We start from the raw sequence: 18503 nt of genomic DNA, 5'->3' as shown, positions 1-18503 counted from the left end.
TGAGTCCTGCTCGTAAATGTTAGTAGCATTCCCACTTGTGACAGATAACAATGTCTCTAGGTATTTGCCTAATGTTCAGGTGAAGAACCATTGACTTAGACTACTGATATTGAGGGCCGTGTCTCCGATATTAAGTACACAGTGTAGATTAGGTACATAACAAGTGAATCAGTATTGCTTGTTTGCTTGTTTGTTTGTTTGTTTTGAGACAGGCTTTCCCTGTGTAGCACTGGCTTTCCTGGAACTCACTCTGTAGACCAGGTTGGCCTCAAACTCAGAGATCTGCCTGCATCTGCCTGTGAGTGCTGGGATTAAAGTCATGCACCACCACTGCCCATCTATAAATCAGGTTCTAGTTTTTTTCGTTTGTTTGTTTTGTGCTTTTTTTGTTTTTTACATCCTTTTAAAACACTTTTAAGTGATTTGGTTATTTTATGTGCATTGGTGTTTTGCTTGCGTGTATGTGTGAGGGTGTCAGATGCCCTGGAACTGGAGTTATAGACAATTGTGAGCTGCCATGTTGGTGCTGAGAAATGAACCCCGGTCCTCTGGAAAAGCAGCTAGTGCTCTTAACCACTGAGCCACCTCTCCAGCCCTTGTTTTGTTTTTTATTTTTATTTTGAGAGGCCACTCTGGAGCCCAGGCATGGCTGGTATTCACTTTGTAGCTCAGGCTAGCCTTTGAATTTATGGCAATCCTCCTGCCTCTTGGAATTACAGGTGAGTGCCTCCCACCTGGCTAGGCTGTTACAGTTCTAATAATAGCAGATTACAGATTAGGATGTATATATTATACTTGATATTGCTTCAGTTTGATACTAAAAAAGTGACTTGATTAAAGCAGCTGGTGTTTAATCTCCTGCTGTTTGTGTAGAGTATAATAAGGCTAGGCTATTTGTGGGGAGTTAACGACCCTTCTCCCACTACAAAGGCTCTTGATGGCCCCTAGAGTTTAGACATTGTTTCTTTCTATGTGGTGGTAGTGACCGAACCTGAGCCTTGTACAAACCAACCAAACACCATCACTGAGTTACATCTCTATCTTTTTCCTTGCTTGTTTGTTTTGCTTAAGCCTAGGAGTAGATAAGTGCTGTACCACTGAGCTACATAATGATTGTACTTTTTCTAGTTTGGTTTTATTTACTTATTTTTTGAGACAGCATCTCCCTTTGTAGCTCTGGCTGGCCTGCTTCTGCCTTTTAGGTGCCAGAATGAAAGAAATGCACCATCTCACCTGGTTCCTGGTTTTATTTTTATTTTTTTTACTTTTTTTTTTAGAATTTATTTTATTTAAATGAGTACACTGTCGCTGTCTTCAGCCACACCAGAGGAGGGCATCGGATCCCATTACAGATGGTTGTGAGCCACCATGTGGTTGTTGGGAATTGAACTCAGGACCTCAGGAAGAGCATCCAGTGCTCTTAACCACTGAGCCATCTCTCCAGCCCCATTTTTAAAAATTTTATTAATTGTATTTTATCTGGGTGACTCTTGCCCCCATGTATGTCTTGTGTAACGTGCATGACTGGTGCCCACAGTCAGGAGAAGGCGTCAGATCACCTTGTACTGGAGTTACAGGTAGTTGTGAGCTGTCATGTGAGTTCTGGGAATCAAATCCAAGTTCTCTAGAAGAGCGGTCAGTGCTCTTAAGGGCTAAGCTATCTCTCTAGCCCCCTGACTATTTTAATGCATTCAGTGAGTGTGTGTGTGTGCGCGTGCGTTAGAGTCAGTTTTCTTCTATGAGCCTGTGGGTCCTGGGTATGTAAATGAGGTTGTCAAACTTGGCAGTAAAGTCTTTATTTACTGAGCCATTTCACAAGCCCCTATTGCTATTTTTTGAGACAGTTATGCCTTTGAGCTCTTAATTATCTTCCCAGAGCATCGGCTACATGTTACTTTTAAATATATATAATTTTGTAAACTTGTGTATGAAATAAATTCATCATCATACTCTGTCTAACTTTGATGTTCCTTATATTGAAAATAATAGCAACATTGCTAACTACATAGAAATCTGGATAAGTTTAATATATTCGACACCTCAAGGAAAAAAATGGGCTGGAGAGATTTCTTCCAGAGGACACGGGTTCAATTCCCAGTACCCACGTGGCAACTCACAACTGTCTGTAACTCCAGTTTTTTACAAGTGTCATATTCATTTAAAAATTATGTGTGTGAGTGTTTTGCTGGCAGCATTGTACCCCATGAATGCCTGGTGCCCATGAAGGTCTGAAGAAGGCCTTGGATTCCCTAGAACTGGAATTACAAACGTTCCTAAGCTGTCATGTAGATGCTGGGAACTAAACCTGAGTCCTCTGGAAAAGCAACCAGTGCTTTTAGCCTCTGAGCCATCTCTCCAGCCTCAGAGAGTCAAGATTTTTTTTTTTTAAGTTTTATTTTATGTACGGGAGTACACTGTACTATTTTCAGACACACCAGAAGAGGGCATCAGATGCCATTACAGATGGTCATAAGCTACCATGTGGTTGCTGGGAATTGAACTCTGGACCTCTGGAAGAGCAGTCAGTGCTCTTAACCACTGAGCCATCTCTCCAGCCCCCAAGATTTTTTTTTTTTTTGGTTCTTTTTTTTCAGAGCTGGGGACCGAACCCAGGGCCTTGCGCTTCCTAGGCAAGCGCTCTACCACTGAGCTAAATCCCCAACCCCGATTTTTTTTTTTTTTATATATCAGAACATGTTCAGTGATAAATAAGATCTCAATAGTTTTAACTGTCATTATTCTCATTACCAAACAGCACAACATATGTCTTTCAATCTCTTTAGGACCTCCAGCCAGCCTCTTCCAGCCACCCCGGCGTCCTGGCCTTGGCACTGTTGGGAAACCAATCCGACTGTTAGCCAATCATTTTCAGGTTCAGATTCCTAAAATAGATGTGTATCACTATGATGTGGATATTAAACCGGAAAAACGGCCTCGTAGAGTCAACAGGTAAGAATCAGAGTAGACTTTTTTTTTTTTTTTTTTTTTTTGGTTCTTTTTTTCCGGAACTGGGGACCGAACCCAGGGCCTTGCGCTTCCTAGGTAAGCGCTCTACCACTGAGCTAAATCCCCAGCCCCCAGAGTAGACTTTTAAGTGCATATAGTTCAGATAACTTATTATGTATCATGTCGTCTATTGAAGTCTCTCTAGTAAGTGTATGATGTGATCCTCCTTGGTTGTTCCGGAACTCTGCTGGATATAGCATTGATCTATTAATAAATACGTACTCTTTGATAAGGTGAACATGTCATTGGTCATCATCAACCAAAGGTACCAGAAGTTTATGAAGTAAATGGAGATGCTAGTGTTTGGGAAGTAGGGGTATCTGGAGATTTAGATGTCATCACTGTGTACATGAGCACACAATGACGGAAGGGTTGCGTCAGAGCATTGAAGAAAAGCTCAGGAGAGGCCCTGCTTATTTCTAGCATTATTCAAGAGGGTCTGATGAGGTGAACTGTTTTTGGGTGTGGTCAGGTCACCGACATGGAGATACCCTGTAGTTAAAGGACACACACACTCATTCTCTGTCACTGCATCCATGAGGCCATCCTCCAGCAGCCTCCACACTAAGACTCTTGCTTTGCTGACAATGCCTTTGCTGCCAGCTGAGTCATTTAGCAATGCTTAGGGAGGTTTTTTTGTTTGTTTGTATGTATGTTTTGTTTTTGCTTTATCCTTTTTAAAAATTACACTGAAATAATTTAGCTCGGGTGTAGAGATCAATCATCTTTTGAGACAGGGTCTTGATATGTAGCCCAGAGAAGCATTGATTTACAATGTTTTTGAATTCAAATCTTTCAGCTTTCCCCTTCTGAGCGAGGACATGTGTTTTAAATATTTATTTGTGTGTGTGTGTGTGTGTGTGTGTGTGTGTGTGTGTGTGTGTGTGTGTGCTCGTGCACATGCAAAGAAGGCACTGAATCCCCTGGAGCTGTAAGATACCCAGTGTGGATCCTGGGAACTAAACTCCAGTCTTCTCCAAAAGCTAAAGGCGTTCTTGACTATTTCTCAAGCCCTTGTCTTACCAACCTTATTAAGCTCCATGTTTGTGAACTGTATCCTAACTCAAATATCACAGCCACCAAAAGTACAAGTGAAATCAGTCAGAAAGTCACACTTATAAAAAAATCATAAGGAAAATGGTAATATAGAAATGCAATAAAGAAATGTAATATAATATAGTCTCACTTTAAAAAAACTAACTTAAGAGCTATGTGTTCATTAGAAAACATAGTAAGAGCTAGTAAACATTAGAAAAGGATAATTTCTCAGTTTGTATTCCTTTTTTCTTTTTTGAGACAGGGTCTCATGCAGCCTAGTTAACTAGTTAACCTTTATAGTGTGGGATGACAGCTGGTTTATGGAGATCAAACCCAGGGCTTTGTGGATAGTGACAGGCTTTCTACTACTGAGCTACAGTTCTGGGCCCATTCCTGCTTTATTTTTCATTATATGTTTTATTTGCTGATTTATCAAGTTTTGACTATTAGAATATGAACTTCTCCAAGACACAGACATTGCCCTTCCCCCAGGCCTAGAAGGTCTTTTCCCTGTCCCCCTACACCTATTGTGTTATGAATTCTCCAGGACAGACTCCAGCAGCTCACTCCTGTGCACCCGTGTGTGGTGGTGCTGGCCTGTCAGCTGAACGTGTGTGCTTTCTTTCTGACTCTTCTAACCATATCCTTTCAGGGTGCTCTTTGGGTGGTAGCACAAAGCACCCAAGTTTTCACTGACTTTAGCATTGACAACATTGTGGACTCAGATTGTTGGTGTCTTGTGTTATGTATTCCCTTTTCCGGGCCATTGCGTTTCTTTACTTTAGGAGCTGCATAGAGAAAACTGCTGTCTGTTAAAGACTAAAGCAGAGCCAGCCATCGAGAATTCTGTCTAGTAGAAACTCAATCAGTAATCTCTTCAGAGTGGGAATATCTGATGGCATTCTTTATTTATACTACCTAGGAACCTTATAGAGTAAAACAAAGTAGTATACAGAGTAATAAATCATTGGCATTAGAAAAGGGGGTTGACCTACTCACTTGAATACAGTGCATCTTGGATATATTGATTTACAAGTTTCTGAGTTCCATTCTTTTCTCAAGACCTTCTAATATTCTTTTTTTAAAGAATTATTTGTTGGGGTTGGGGATTTAGCTCAGTGGTAGAGCGCTTACCTAGGAAGCGCAAGGCCCTGGGTTCGGTCCCCAGCTCCGGGAAAAAAAAGAACCAAAAAAAAAAAAAGAATTATTTGTTTAATGTATATGAGTACACTGTCGCTGTCTTCAGACACAACAGAAGAGAGCAATGGATCCCATTACAGATGATTGTGAGCCACCATGTGGTTGCTGGGATTTGACTCAGGGCCCCTGGAAGAGCAGTCAGTGCTCTTAACCATTGAGTCATTTTTTTCAGACCCAAGACCAATGTTCTTGATAAAGATTCTGATTTTATAAGAAACATCATTTAGTGGTAAACATCCACGCAAAGCTTAGATGCCTTAATTATACTAGTCTTATAAAGCTCTAGTTACTTTCCTACATTTTTATTTATGTGTGTGTGTGTGTCTGTGTGTGTGTCTGTGTGTGTGTCTGTGTCTGTGGGTACATGTATGCTGTGGCATATGTGGGGAGGTCAGAGGACAACTGGAGAGAACTGATTTTCTATCTATGGTTTCTGGATGCGATTAGCTTTTTCTGCTGAGCCATCTCATTGGTCCACTTTTTTTTTTTTTTTTTTTTTTGAGACTGGGTCTCACATAGTCCAAGTTTGTCTTAAACTCAGTATTTAGCCAAGGATGGTTTTGAACTCCTGATCTTCCTGCCTCCACCGTCCCAGTGTTGGGATTACAGGTGTGTTCTATGTGCTCATGTGCCCATGTATTGTTACCTTCCTTAAGTTAATTTTTTCTTTCTTTACTTTAGTCATCTTTGTGACTTTGGCTTTTTACTCGTGGCACCCACACAGAGCTTAGATGAAAGCATGGTGCCACTTTCTGTTGATCATTTCTCAACGCTAACTGCCACTGTCTCTGTTACTCTTAAGGGAGGTAGTAGACACTATGGTGCGACACTTCAAGATGCAGATATTTGGAGATCGGCAGCCTGGCTATGATGGCAAAAGAAACATGTACACAGCACATCCACTGCCAATCGGACGGGATAGGGTAAGTGTCAGCAGCGGGGACTCCGGGTTACTCAGTGGCAACTGCAGGTGACGGAAGACTTTCCTTCTGGGTCTCCCTTCAGGTCTTTTACTCCTTCAGTTACTTTCTGTTGGGAGGCATGCACATGCCACAGTGCATGTGAGTTGGTTCTCGGTCCCCCACATGGCTTCCAGACATGGAATTTGGGGCATCAAACTTGTTGGCAAGCGCGTTTTCCCACTGAGCCATTTGGCAAGCTTCCTCCTCTTCCTGCTGCTCTCCCCTCCTCTCTATGGGGCCTTCACTCAGGGCTGCACACGTGACCGGTTACAGTGTCCACAATCAGTGAGTCTGCTGGCAGTTACAGGTTGGAGGAGCACGGGTTACAATGATTCCGTCATCTTTGCATGTATTCCATATTTTACATTCGCAGGAGCAAAGTACTGCCTACCAACAGGCTTCTCACAGCTTCACTTACGAAAGCAAAACCACAGTGCACTCTGAAACAGTCATGCTAGTAGTAAAAGCATGGTGGTGCGCATCTTTAATCCCGGCCTCAGGAGACAGAGAGTTCCAAACCTGTGTGCTCTACCCAGGAAATTCCTGACCAGCCAGGGTGGTAAGACCCCGAGTTAAATAAAAGCAAACAAACCGGGGCTGGGGATTTAGCTCAGTGGTAGAGCGCTTACCTAGGAAGCGCAAGGCCCTGGGTTCGGTCCCCGGCTCCGAAAAAAAGAACCAAAAAAAAAAAAAAAAAAAAAAAAAAAAGCAAACAAACCAAAAACAAAGAGTAAAAATTATTTTTTAAAAGTATATGTTTTAATTACATTTATGCAAATGAACGTGCGTGAATGTGTACACCTGTACATCAGAAGAGGGCATCGCATTTTCTGGAGCTGCAGTTACAGTGGATTGTAAGCCTTTTAAAAGTAGGGATGCTGGGGCTGGAGAGATGGCTCAGTGGTTAAGAGCACTGGCAGCTCTTCCAAAGGTCCTGAGTTCAAATCCCAGCAACCATATGGTGGCTCATAACCATCTGTAATGAGATCTGATGCCCTCTTCTGGTGTGTCTGAAGACAGCTACAGTATACTTATAAATAAATAAATCTTAAAAAAAAAAGTTTAAAAAAAAAAAAAGTAGGGATGCTGAAGTGACTTGGTGGGTATAGTGTAATCCAAGCCAGAAAATTTGGATTCAGTCCCTGGGAACCCATGTGGTAGGAGGAGAACTGACTTCCACAGGTTGTCCTCTGATGTCCACATGTGTGCCATACCACATACTCACCTACAAACATGAACATGTACATACACGTAAAGGAATGGATAAATAACTATGTAGTGAACATTTGCAGAAGGCACTGAAGAGATGGCTCAGCCATTAAGAGCACTTGCTGCCATTTCCAAGGACTGAGGTTGGCTCCCAGGACTGAGGTTGACTCCCAGGACTGAGGTTGGCTCCCAGGACTGAGGTTGACTCCCAGGACTGAGGTTGGCTCCCAGGACTGAGGTTGACTCCCAGGACTGAGGTTGGCTCCCAGGACTGAGGTTGACTCCCAGGACTGAGGTTGGCTCCCAGGACTGAGGTTGGCTCCCAGGACTGAGGTTGACTCCCAGGACTGAGGTTGACTCTCAGGGCTGACACTGGGCGGCATAGCTGCCCGTAACTTCAACTCCAGGAAGTCCATCTCTCCCGGCTTCCATCGGAGCCTGCACTCATACACAAAAGTAGATAAGAAAGAAAATATTTTAAAAGTACTTTTAAATTTAAAAATGTAGCGTTGGAGAGATGGCTAAGTGGTTAAGAATCATTGTTCTTCCCAAGGATCCAGATTCAATTCCCAGCAACCACATGGTGGCTCACAGCCATCTGTAACGGGATCCGATGCCCTCTTCTGGTGTGCCTGAAGACAGTGACCATATACTCACATACATAAATAAATCTTTACAAAATTTATGACTACTATGTGAATATATGTTCCTTTTAAACTTATTAGGCAATTCACAAAAGCTATGACTTCTTGACTTTCCTACATGCCAGTTCCATTCTCCTTGTAAAGGAGCATCCCACATTAGTTCATTACTTGTCATTAGATATTTCACGTTATCTTTTTGCATGTATGCTTATGCTTATTTGTTGTATGTATTTGTTGATTTTTTCACTAAACAGTATGTCTAGGTGTTGTTTCCATTCATATACAATTTGATACCCCTTAACTATATTTTCTAATCCAAGACAATTTTTGGGGGGATATGTCTCAGTTTGGCCTTAAATTCATGGTCCTCCTGCATCAACCTCCTGATTGCTGGGATTGTAGGCACGAGCAGCCACTCTGTTGTTGGGTTGGTTTTATTTATTTATTTATCTTTTTTTTTTTTTTTGGTTCTTTTTTTTCGGAGCTGGGGACCGAACCCAGGACCTTGCGCTTCCTAGGCAAGCCCTCTACCACTGAGCTAAATCCCCAACCCCTATTTATTTATCTTGATGTTTATTTTGATCTCACATCTTTTTAAAAAGAATTATTTATTTATTTGATTATGTGAGCACACTGTAGCTGTCTTCAGAAACACCAGAAGAGTATTCACATAGTGTACTTGCAACCACCATCTACTCTAGAATTTTTCTGTTATTTTAAACAGAAATTCTCTACCCACTAAGCAATAGTTCTCATACCTCCCTGCCACCTGCTCTGGAACCCACTATTCTACCTTCCGTTTCTGTGAATTTGTCCATTCTGAGTACCTCATTAAGTAGTTCTTATATTTGTCTTTCCATGTCAGGTTTATTTCACTTAGGACAATAATAAAGTTCATATGCAATATATTGTCTTCCTTATTTATTTATTTTTAAATTTTTACTTATTTACTTTTGCATATGTATGTATTATGTATGTATGTGTGTATGTATGTATTATGTCTGTATGTATTATGTATGTATGTATGTGTGATGTATGTATGTGTATATGTATGTATATATGTGTGTATGTATGTCTGTATGTATGCATGTGTGCATGTGTGTATGATGGGTTCATGCCTGCTGTGGCGTACATATGGAAGTTAGAGGATAACTTATGTGAGTTGGTTCTTTCCTTCTACCATGAGGTGCTCAGGACTAAACTCAGGTCATTGGGTTGGGTAGTAATATCATTTACCTACTATGTCATTTCTCTGGCCCCTTATCTTTAATTATTGTATAATATTTTCTATTAAATTAGTTCTTTATTTATGGAAAATTAAATTGTTTCCCACGGTCTGCAGTTATAAAAACTGTTAAGATAAATATTCATCATGCGTATGCCATCTGGAATATTTTTGGGGTCTTTCCTACAACTATTGTAAACCTGTATGTATTTTCCACTAGGTTGATATGGAGGTGACCCTCCCAGGTGAGGGCAAGGACCAAACGTTCAAAGTGTCAGTGCAATGGGTGTCAGTTGTGAGCCTTCAGCTGCTTTTAGAAGCTTTAGCTGGACACCTGAGTGAAGTCCCAGATGACTCAGTACAAGCCCTTGACGTGATTACAAGGCATCTCCCCTCTATGAGGTCAGTACCTTACTTTGGATCCCTCCCCACAAATGTCAGGCTTTTTGACAGAATGTTCTTACCATGCAAAGGTTCCAACATAAGGCACCATTCAAACTTGATTTCAGTTCACAAACTGACGTCAAAATGTTTTGCATGAAGTATTCAAACCTTTGTCTCTTCAGGTACACTCCAGTAGGCCGGTCTTTTTTCTCACCTCCTGAAGGTTACTACCACCCTCTGGGAGGGGGCAGAGAGGTCTGGTTCGGCTTTCACCAGTCTGTGCGCCCTGCCATGTGGAAGATGATGCTCAACATTGATGGTGGGTTGGAGCTCCATCTGCTAACTCTGGTTTTTGGTCGATTAGTTTGGGCCCTTCACTTTGCCTTGATGCTAAGTATCCTTTCTCTGCTTGTTAGTATCTGCAACTGCTTTCTACCGGGCTCAGCCCATCATTGAGTTCATGTGTGAGGTTTTAGACATCCAGAACATCAACGAGCAGACGAAACCTCTAACAGACTCCCAGCGTGTCAAGTTTACCAAAGAAATCAGGGGTAGGTATTCCTGGTAATGTCATTGTGGCATGAGTGTAACACAGTAAGATCATCTGGGCTTGAGCCACATAGACCTGGGTTGCCTTCCTAGCCTACATAGTCCCAGCAAGTGGGACCCTGTGTTAGCCATAAAGTCAGTATACACTCAGACTTGGAAATACACACCAGAGCATACTGATACTTAAACAAACTTACTGAATGAACTAGTAAGGTCAGTTATGTAGCCAGGCATGGTATTGCATGCCTGCAGCCTCAGCAATCGTGAAACTGTGACCAGAAGATCACAAGATCGAGGCTAATCTGAGCCATGTAGAAGATCCTGTCTCAAAAAAAAAAAAAATTGGTTGAACATCTTAGATCATCCGGGACCTAATTTAGAGCTTACTTAGCTAAGACTTTTTGCCATAATATGATTAAATTGCTGCAACTTTTATTCTGTATTAAGTATTGACTTTTATGTGTATTCGGAGAAATCTCTATTATCTGCATGAGGATTCTTTCCAGAGTAACGTACTTCTGACTTTTTTTTTTTTTGACAGAGTCTCACTTTATAGCTTTGGCTATCTTAGAACTCCCTCTAAAGACCAGGCTGGCCTCTAACTTATGCAGATCCGCCTTCCTCTGCCTCCTGAGTGCTGGGATTAAAGATGTGTCCCATCATCCCATCTCCCATCGTGCCCTGCCACTCCTTGACTTTTTTTTTTCTTTTCTCGGAGCTAGGGAACCGAACCCAGGGCCTTGCGCTTACTAGGCAAGCGCTCTACCACTGAGCCTAATCCCCAACCCACTCCTTGACTTTTTAAAGGCAGCATTCAAATCTAGTTTTGTAACTATGATTTTAATTAAAATTGATATTTTAATTTTTTTTTTCCTTTTAACTCTTCAGGTCTTAAAGTTGAGGTGACTCACTGTGGACAGATGAAACGAAAATATCGAGTTTGTAATGTGACAAGACGACCAGCCAGTCATCAAACGTATGTGGATCACATGTAAAACAATTTGGGAGCCATACATGATGGTTTAGCCCTGTAATCTCAGTACTTGAGAGACTGAGGCAGGAGGATTGTTGTGAGTTTGAGTCTAGCCTGAGTCAAGAGACCCTGTCTCAAAAAAAGAAAAATCACAAAACGAATGAAAAAGACAATAAAGGAAACCAAAATTAACAGTAAAATTTGGTATCAACTTGATAACAGAGGACACTACTGAACATCATTGGGGAAGATGGGACACAGTAGTGTGGTTTTCAGCACTACAAGAGTCTTTCACTTATCAAAGCTTTAAAAAATATTTTAGGAACTTGTGATTTAGTTCACCTTTTGAACCAAGTGTACTAAACATAGATCGACTTCTGTTTGAGAATGTAATCAGGGCCTGGAGAGATGGCCAATCCATACCGTGCCTACTGTAGAGCATGAGCACATGAGTTCAGATCCCCATTACCCACATAAAGGCTAGGCGTGGTGCTGAACATCTGCCATTCTAGCGCCAGTCGGGTTGAGAAGATCCCTGAGCCGCTCATCAACCAGCCGAGCCACCGGGTGCACTTCACATTCAGGGAGAGACTGCCTCAAACAGTCAATTGGAGAGTGATACAAGACACTACGTGCTGGGCTGGAGAGATGGCTCAGCGGTTAAGAGCACCCGACTGCTCTTCCAGAGGTCATGAGTTCAATTCCCAGCAACCACATGGTGGCTCACAACCATCTGTAAAGGGATCTGATGCCCTCTTCTGGTGTATCTGAGGACAGCTACAGTGTACTTGTATATAATAAATAAATAAATCTTTAAAAAAAAAAAAAAAAAAAAAAAAGATGCTACGTGCTGACCCCTGGCCTCCATATGCACACACACATACACACACAAAAATGCACACATACCAAATACATGTACATGCAAACACAGTTAAAGCTTTTAAAAAAGGAATATAATAGTTATTGTAATCAATTACTATACTATAATCAATTACTATACTGTAATTCTGAGTACAGGCTGACCCTACCAGGGTCTAGGCATCCTACAGGCCATTATGGGAAGACAAATACTGCTTTGCATATTTGTGTAGTTGTCTCTCCCTTCCTTTATAGCTCGATGTTACTCTCAGCTATTAGTGTCTGTCTCCAGCAGTGCATTCTTTTTTTTTTCCTTCATCTTTATTAACTTGGGTATTTCTTATTTACATTTCGATTTTTTTTAAAGATTTATTTATTTATTATAGATGAGTACACTGTAGCTGTCTGCAGATTCACCAGAAGAGGGCACCAGATCTCATTACAGATGGTTGTGAGCCACCATGTGGTTGCTGGGATTTGAACTCAGGACCTCTGGAAGAGCAGTCAGTGCTCTTAACCGCTAAGCTATCTCTCCAGCCCCCTACATTTCGATTTTTATTCCCTTTCCCGGTTTCCGGGCCAACATCCCCCTAACCCCTCTCCCTCCCCTTCTCTATGGGTGTTCCCCTCCCCACCCTCCCCCCCTTACCACCCTCCCTCCAGCAATCACGTTCACTGGGGGTTCAGTCTTGGCAGGACCAAGGGATTCCCCTTCCACTGGTGCTCTTACTAGGCCATTCATTGCTACCATGGAGTCCACGGTCAGTCCATGTATAGTCTTTAGGTAGTGGTTTAGTCCCTGGAAGCTCTGGTTGGTTGGCATTGTTGTTCATATGGGGTCTCGAGCCCCTTCAAGCTCTTTCAGTCCTTTCTAAGATTCCTTCAACAGGGGTCCCGTTCTCAGTTCAGTGGTTTAATGATGGCATTCGCCTATGTATTTGCTGTATTCTGGCTGTGTCTCTCAGGTTTCTGTCAGCCTGCACTTCTTTGCTTCATCCATCTTATCTAGTTTGGTGGCTGTATATGTATGGGCCACATGTGGGGCAGGCTTTGAATGGGTGTTCCTTCTGCCTCTGTTCTAAACTTTGCCTCCCTATTCCTTCCCAAGGGTATTCTTGTTCCCCTTTTAAAGAAGGAGTGAAGCATTTGCATTTTGGTCATTCTTCTTGAGTTTCATGTGTTCTGTGCATCTAGGGTTATTCAAGCATTTGGGCTAATATCCACTTATCAATGAGTGCATACCATGTGTGTTTTTCTGTGATTGGGTTATCTCATTCAGGATGATATTTTCCAGTTCCATCCATTTGCCTCAGCAGTGCATTCTTTTCCTCTTACTCAATCTTGCTTTTCTAATCACACAACTTGTGGTACATTGGGTACTATGCCTAAGTGAGAATATGTGTGGAAGTGCACGTACACTTACTGCATATGGTAGATTCATTCTTGTCATCAGGATCACTAACCTTTTGTCTGACAAGAGAAAAAGATTGGTTCTTGGCTCTCCTAAATGAGTAGTGTTAAATTATATTAATTATATACTATTTTGCTTATGCAGAATTTCTTTTCTTGTCAGTATACTTTGTGTCAATGGTATTCCCCCCCCCCCCGTGTGTGTGTGTGTGTGTGTGTGTGTGTGTGTGTGTGTGTGTGTGTTTGTGTGTGTGTGTGTTCACATGGGCATCCATATGCCATAGCATCCATGTGGAGGAAAGAGGATAACTTTTAGGAGTTGGTATTCTTTCTAGTATATGATCCAGGGATTGAACTCAGGATATAGGGCTTGCAAAGTGAGGGTTTTTTTTTTTTTTTTCATACCTCCTAATCTATCTCCCTAAACTGTGTATTTAGTCTTGTTGCCTCCATACTACATAATTTGCCCTGGCTAGAAATCTCAAATCTTGGAGATCTAAAAAATGTGGCCTCAATAACTATAGTCATTCACTTAGAAAAAGTTCATCTTGAGCAAATAAAATTATGTGGATGACTCCAAGTATATATCTCAGTAGCCAGCAGGGTAAAGAGGCCCCATGATTAGAAGAACTTGTTATTCTTGCAGAAAATCTGGGTACATTTCCTAGCACCCACATGGCAGCTCACAGCTGTCCATAACTAAAGTTCCAAGGGATCAGTGGCCCTCTACTAACCTCTGAGGCAGGTGGCGTGTACATGGTGGGCAGAAATACATCCAGTCTAGCCTCAAACATGAAGAGGTTCTCCTGCCTCATTCTCTGGAGTACTAGGGTTTCAGGTATGAGCCCCCCAGACCTAGATCTTCTTTTGTGTGGGGAAAAAAATAAATTTTGAATTAAAATTTTTTTTTTTTTAGATTTATTCATTTATTATATATAAGTACACTGTAGCTGTCTTCAGATACACCAGAAGAGGGCATCAGATCTCTTTACAGATGGTTGTGAGCCACCATGTGGTTGCTGGGAATTGAACTCATGACCTCTGGAAGAGCAGTCGGGTGCTCTTAACCGTTGAGCCATCTCTCCAGCCCTAAAATTTTTTTTAGCTTCAACAAAAATTGAAATTTCAGTGAAAATTTTCTGGTACAATACTAAAATGACTTCACTGAAAGTACTCAGCCTTTTTTTTTTTTTTTTTTTTTTTTTTTTTTTTTTTTGGTGGTGGTGCTGGGGATTGAACAAAAGGCTTTATGCATTCTGCACAGTCACTGTTTATTTGTTTGTATGCACCCCCACACACACATACACATGTACGGAACAGCTCATGGGAGTTGGCTCTGTCCTTCCATTGCATGGGTCCCAGGGATTGAACTCAGGTTGTCAGCCTCGGTAGCAAGCATCTTCACCTAATGAGCTATCTTGCTGCCTCCCCAAACCCCTTTTTGAGAGTCTTATGTAGTCCAGGATGGCCTAAAACTTACTATGTAAGTGAGGATGACATTGAACTCCTGATTCTCTGCCTACATCTCCTAAGGGCTGGACCTACAGGCATGTACCACTGTTTATTTCAGTGGCCTATGGAGTGCTGGGGACCAAACACAGGGCTCTGCACACGTTAAACAAGCTTTCTCCCCACTGAGCCACATCCTCAGCCCCTGGCCTTTGTTTCTTAAGTGACTAATCAACATAGAAAATGTTAGTAGCTGGTAGAGAGCTTACCTAGGAAGCGCAAGGCCCTGGGTTCGGTCCCCAGCTCCAAAAAAAAAAAAAAAAAAAAAAAAAAAAAGAAAAAAGAAAATGTTAGTAGGTTTTGTTTACTTGTTAAAGAAGTAAAAGTTTTAAATAGACTTTCTTTCCTTTAGCTTCCCTTTGCAGCTAGAAAATGGTCAAGCTATGGAATGTACAGTAGCTCAGTATTTTAAGCAAAAATATAATCTGCAGCTGAAATACTCCCATCTTCCCTGCCTTCAAGTGGGACAAGAGCAAAAGCATACATACCTGCCACTTGAGGTAAGCCGAATGACATTTTCTTTTGCTAATCTCTTGAATTAATTTTTCTTGTGTTCAGACTGGGTGGGTCTTGCTGCATGCCTTTAATCCCAGCACTCGGGAGGCAGAAACAGCAGGATCTCTGTGAGTTAGAGTCTAGCCTGGTCTATAAAGTGAATTCCAGGATAGCTAGGGCTACACCGAGAAAACCTGTCTTTAAAAAAAACCAAAGTAGGGGTTGGGGATTTAGCTCAGTGGTAGAGTGCTTGCCTAGGAAGCGCAAGGCCCTGGGTTCGGTCCCCAGCTCCAAAAAAAAAAAAAAAGAACCAAAAAAAAAAAAAAAAAAACCAAAATAGTATAAACTTGTGGCAGAATTTAGTCCTTTTGAAGTATCTTGTGCACATAAATTTATTATGTAACTATTTTTTCCTAGAACTAGACAAGGACTTCATGTATAGAACCCCATTTCTACAACACCTAGCTTCTCTTTGTTTCTTCGCAGGTCTGTAATATAGTAGCAGGGCAGAGATGTATAAAGAAGCTCACAGACAACCAGACATCCACCATGATCAAAGCCACAGCGAGATCTGCTCCTGACAGACAGGAGGAAATCAGTAGACTGGTCAGTAAGGCGTAGTCTTCAAGATTAGCCAGCTGTGAGCTCAAAACAAAACAAAAAGGCCCCCCAAAACAGAATAAACAGCTCCGGAGGGGACACAGTTCCTGTTTGCTCTTATGTATGCAGGCTTTTCTGTTCCTTAGGTGAAGAGCAACAGCGTGCTGGGTGGACCTGACCCATACCTGAAGGAATTTGGGATCGTTGTGCACAATGAGATGACGGAACTCATGGGCAGGGTGCTTCCGGCGCCAATGCTGCAGTATGGAGGCCGGGTAAGCTGCTTCCGTACCAATCAAAAAAGCTGCACCTTTGAATTTGCCTGTAGTCGTGCTCACTACTGCTTCTGACTTCTCACTGTACCACATAAAGTTTTGTTTGTTCCCCCTTCAACATAAAAATGGTCTTAGATTGTAATATCTTTTCTCTTTCTTTTGTTTCTTTTTTGTTTTTTGTTTTTAAAGAATAAAACAGTAGCCACACCCAACCAGGGTGTCTGGGACATGCGAGGAAAGCAGTTTTATGCTGGCATTGAAATTAAAGTATGGGCAGTGGCTTGTTTTGCGCCTCAGAAACAATGTAGGGAAGATTTGCTAAAGTGAGTATCCTGTTTTCAGCTCAGTAATACCCCTTCTAGATACGAAATATCATCTTTCTGTGTCTGTGCTGGGTACACCGGCACTGACCCCCTGATGCCCACAGTGATGCCATCTGGCTCCACAGAAAAGACCCTGCGCTATATCGTAAACTAAGAACTCTTTGGGAGTCTGACTCAGCTTCTGCATATTTCAAGTAGAAACTCGTGAAGTAATTCATCAGAAGCTGTGAGGCAGACAGAGCAGGAACAGTGCTATTTGGAACACTCTCCAGCGCTTAGGAGGTGTCCATAGCCATTGCACCTTTTCTAGTAAACATGAAAACCAGCTCAGTCTTGGCAGTTATAACTCGCTAGGTGAGCTTGTTTTGCTGCAGGAAAACTGCCTCAGTTGTGTCACCTCGTACAGATACTTCTCCTGTGTAAGGAAGGCCACGAGAAGGGTAAAGAAAACCAAGAAACAGAACTGGGGTAAAACAAAGGAACCCTACAAGACATTGGCCAATAGTCAGTGTCTATTACTTTATACTAAGTCTGATGGTTCACACCTTTAATCCCAGCACTAGGGAGGCAGAGGCAGATGGGACTCCAAGTTCAAGGCCAACCTGGTCTACATAACAAATTTCAGGCCAGCTAAGGCTAAATTGTGAGAACCTGGCTTGTGCGTAGATTCAAGTAATTTCTTAAATCCAAAATTTAAACTTCAAAATGAAAAAAAATTTGCTTCTAATTCTAAACATACTTGAATATGAAAGCATGTTTACATATTCTGAGTTGAACACAAGCTCACCTATTCAGCGTTACCAGTCTTATCAAAGTATGTGTTACCTGAAACTGGGACTTTTTTTTTTTAAGCTCTAAATTGCTGATTTGATTATTTTTTTAAAAAAATATTTTAAATATAAATGCTATTCTAGTCCTAAAGTTCAGCTGAACCATAATTTTTTCAGAAAGAGGTTTGACGGTATAGCTCAGTGGTAGAATGCTTGCTTAGCATACTTAAGGCTCTGGGTTTAATTTCCAGTACCCCAAAAAATAGTAATAAAAATTCAGACTGCTTATCTGTTAGCTTACTAATACTGATTGTTCTGTTTTAATTGCAGTGGTACAACTGCCAATCTATTTTTGGCGACTGCATAAAGACTTTTGTGTTTGTTTACGTGTGAAAAAGCGCTGTGTACTGCTGTTTTTATCTTAATAGGAGCTTCACTGACCAACTTCGTAAAATCTCCAAGGATGCAGGGATGCCCATCCAGGGTCAACCATGTTTCTGCAAATATGCTCAAGGTGCAGACAGTGTGGAGCCCATGTTTAAACATCTGAAAATGACATATGTGGGCCTGCAGCTAATAGTGGTGATTTTGCCTGGGAAGACACCAGTATATGGTATGAACACTTGTGTTTTTTCCAGACAGTGTTTCTCTGTGCAACCCTGGCTGTCCTGGAAGTCACCCCATTGACCAGGCTGGCCTTGAGCTCACAGAGATCCACGTGCCTCTGCCTCCCAAGTGCTGGGATTAAAAGCATGTGCCTTTAGTATAAGAGTATAAACACTTAATGTTGAACGAGGGATGATTTCAAGTCCTAGGCTTGGCGGATAAGCTAGGTGATTCCACAGTCTGAGGTGTGCGTTGTCATTGGTCTAAGCCACAGAGATTCAGGTGTGCATACAGGCATATAACTCAGCGGGAGAGCATCTTGTTTAGCAAGCTCCCTGCCCTACATTTGATCTGCAACATTGAAAAACAGTAGGGTTGGGGTATGATAGATACACTTTCCTTTTCAATCCTCTCTTCTTTCCCTACTCCCTGCCCCTTTCTTGTTAAGATCTTATGTAGACTGGCCT

The 18503-nt window shown here is 41.8% G+C and overlaps 1 protein-coding gene across 6 annotated transcripts in view; it reads left to right on the top strand.

Annotated features, from left to right (window-relative positions):
* The window catches only part of Ago4 (argonaute RISC component 4), a 45474-nt gene that overhangs the window by 6910 nt on the left and 20061 nt on the right, over positions 1-18503 (top strand). For 2 of the 6 annotated variants that reach the window (NM_001394371.1, XM_063287442.1), the window contains 11 exon segments: positions 2784-2949; positions 6047-6167; positions 9505-9686; positions 9851-9987; positions 10085-10219; positions 11106-11193; positions 15320-15467; positions 15949-16068; positions 16209-16337; positions 16527-16660; positions 17859-18043. In NM_001394371.1, the coding sequence (NP_001381300.1) occupies positions 2784-2949; positions 6047-6167; positions 9505-9686; positions 9851-9987; positions 10085-10219; positions 11106-11193; positions 15320-15467; positions 15949-16068; positions 16209-16337; positions 16527-16660; positions 17859-18043 (1545 nt within the window). 6 annotated transcript variants of the gene reach the window in all.

The sequence above is a fragment of the Rattus norvegicus genome, chromosome 5 (genome assembly GCF_036323735.1).
Source record: "Rattus norvegicus strain BN/NHsdMcwi chromosome 5, GRCr8, whole genome shotgun sequence".
In the NCBI taxonomy this organism is placed as follows: Eukaryota; Metazoa; Chordata; class Mammalia; order Rodentia; family Muridae; genus Rattus; species Rattus norvegicus.
The sequence above is the reverse complement of the archived record's forward strand: the minus strand, read 5'-3'. Positions and strand labels throughout refer to the sequence as shown.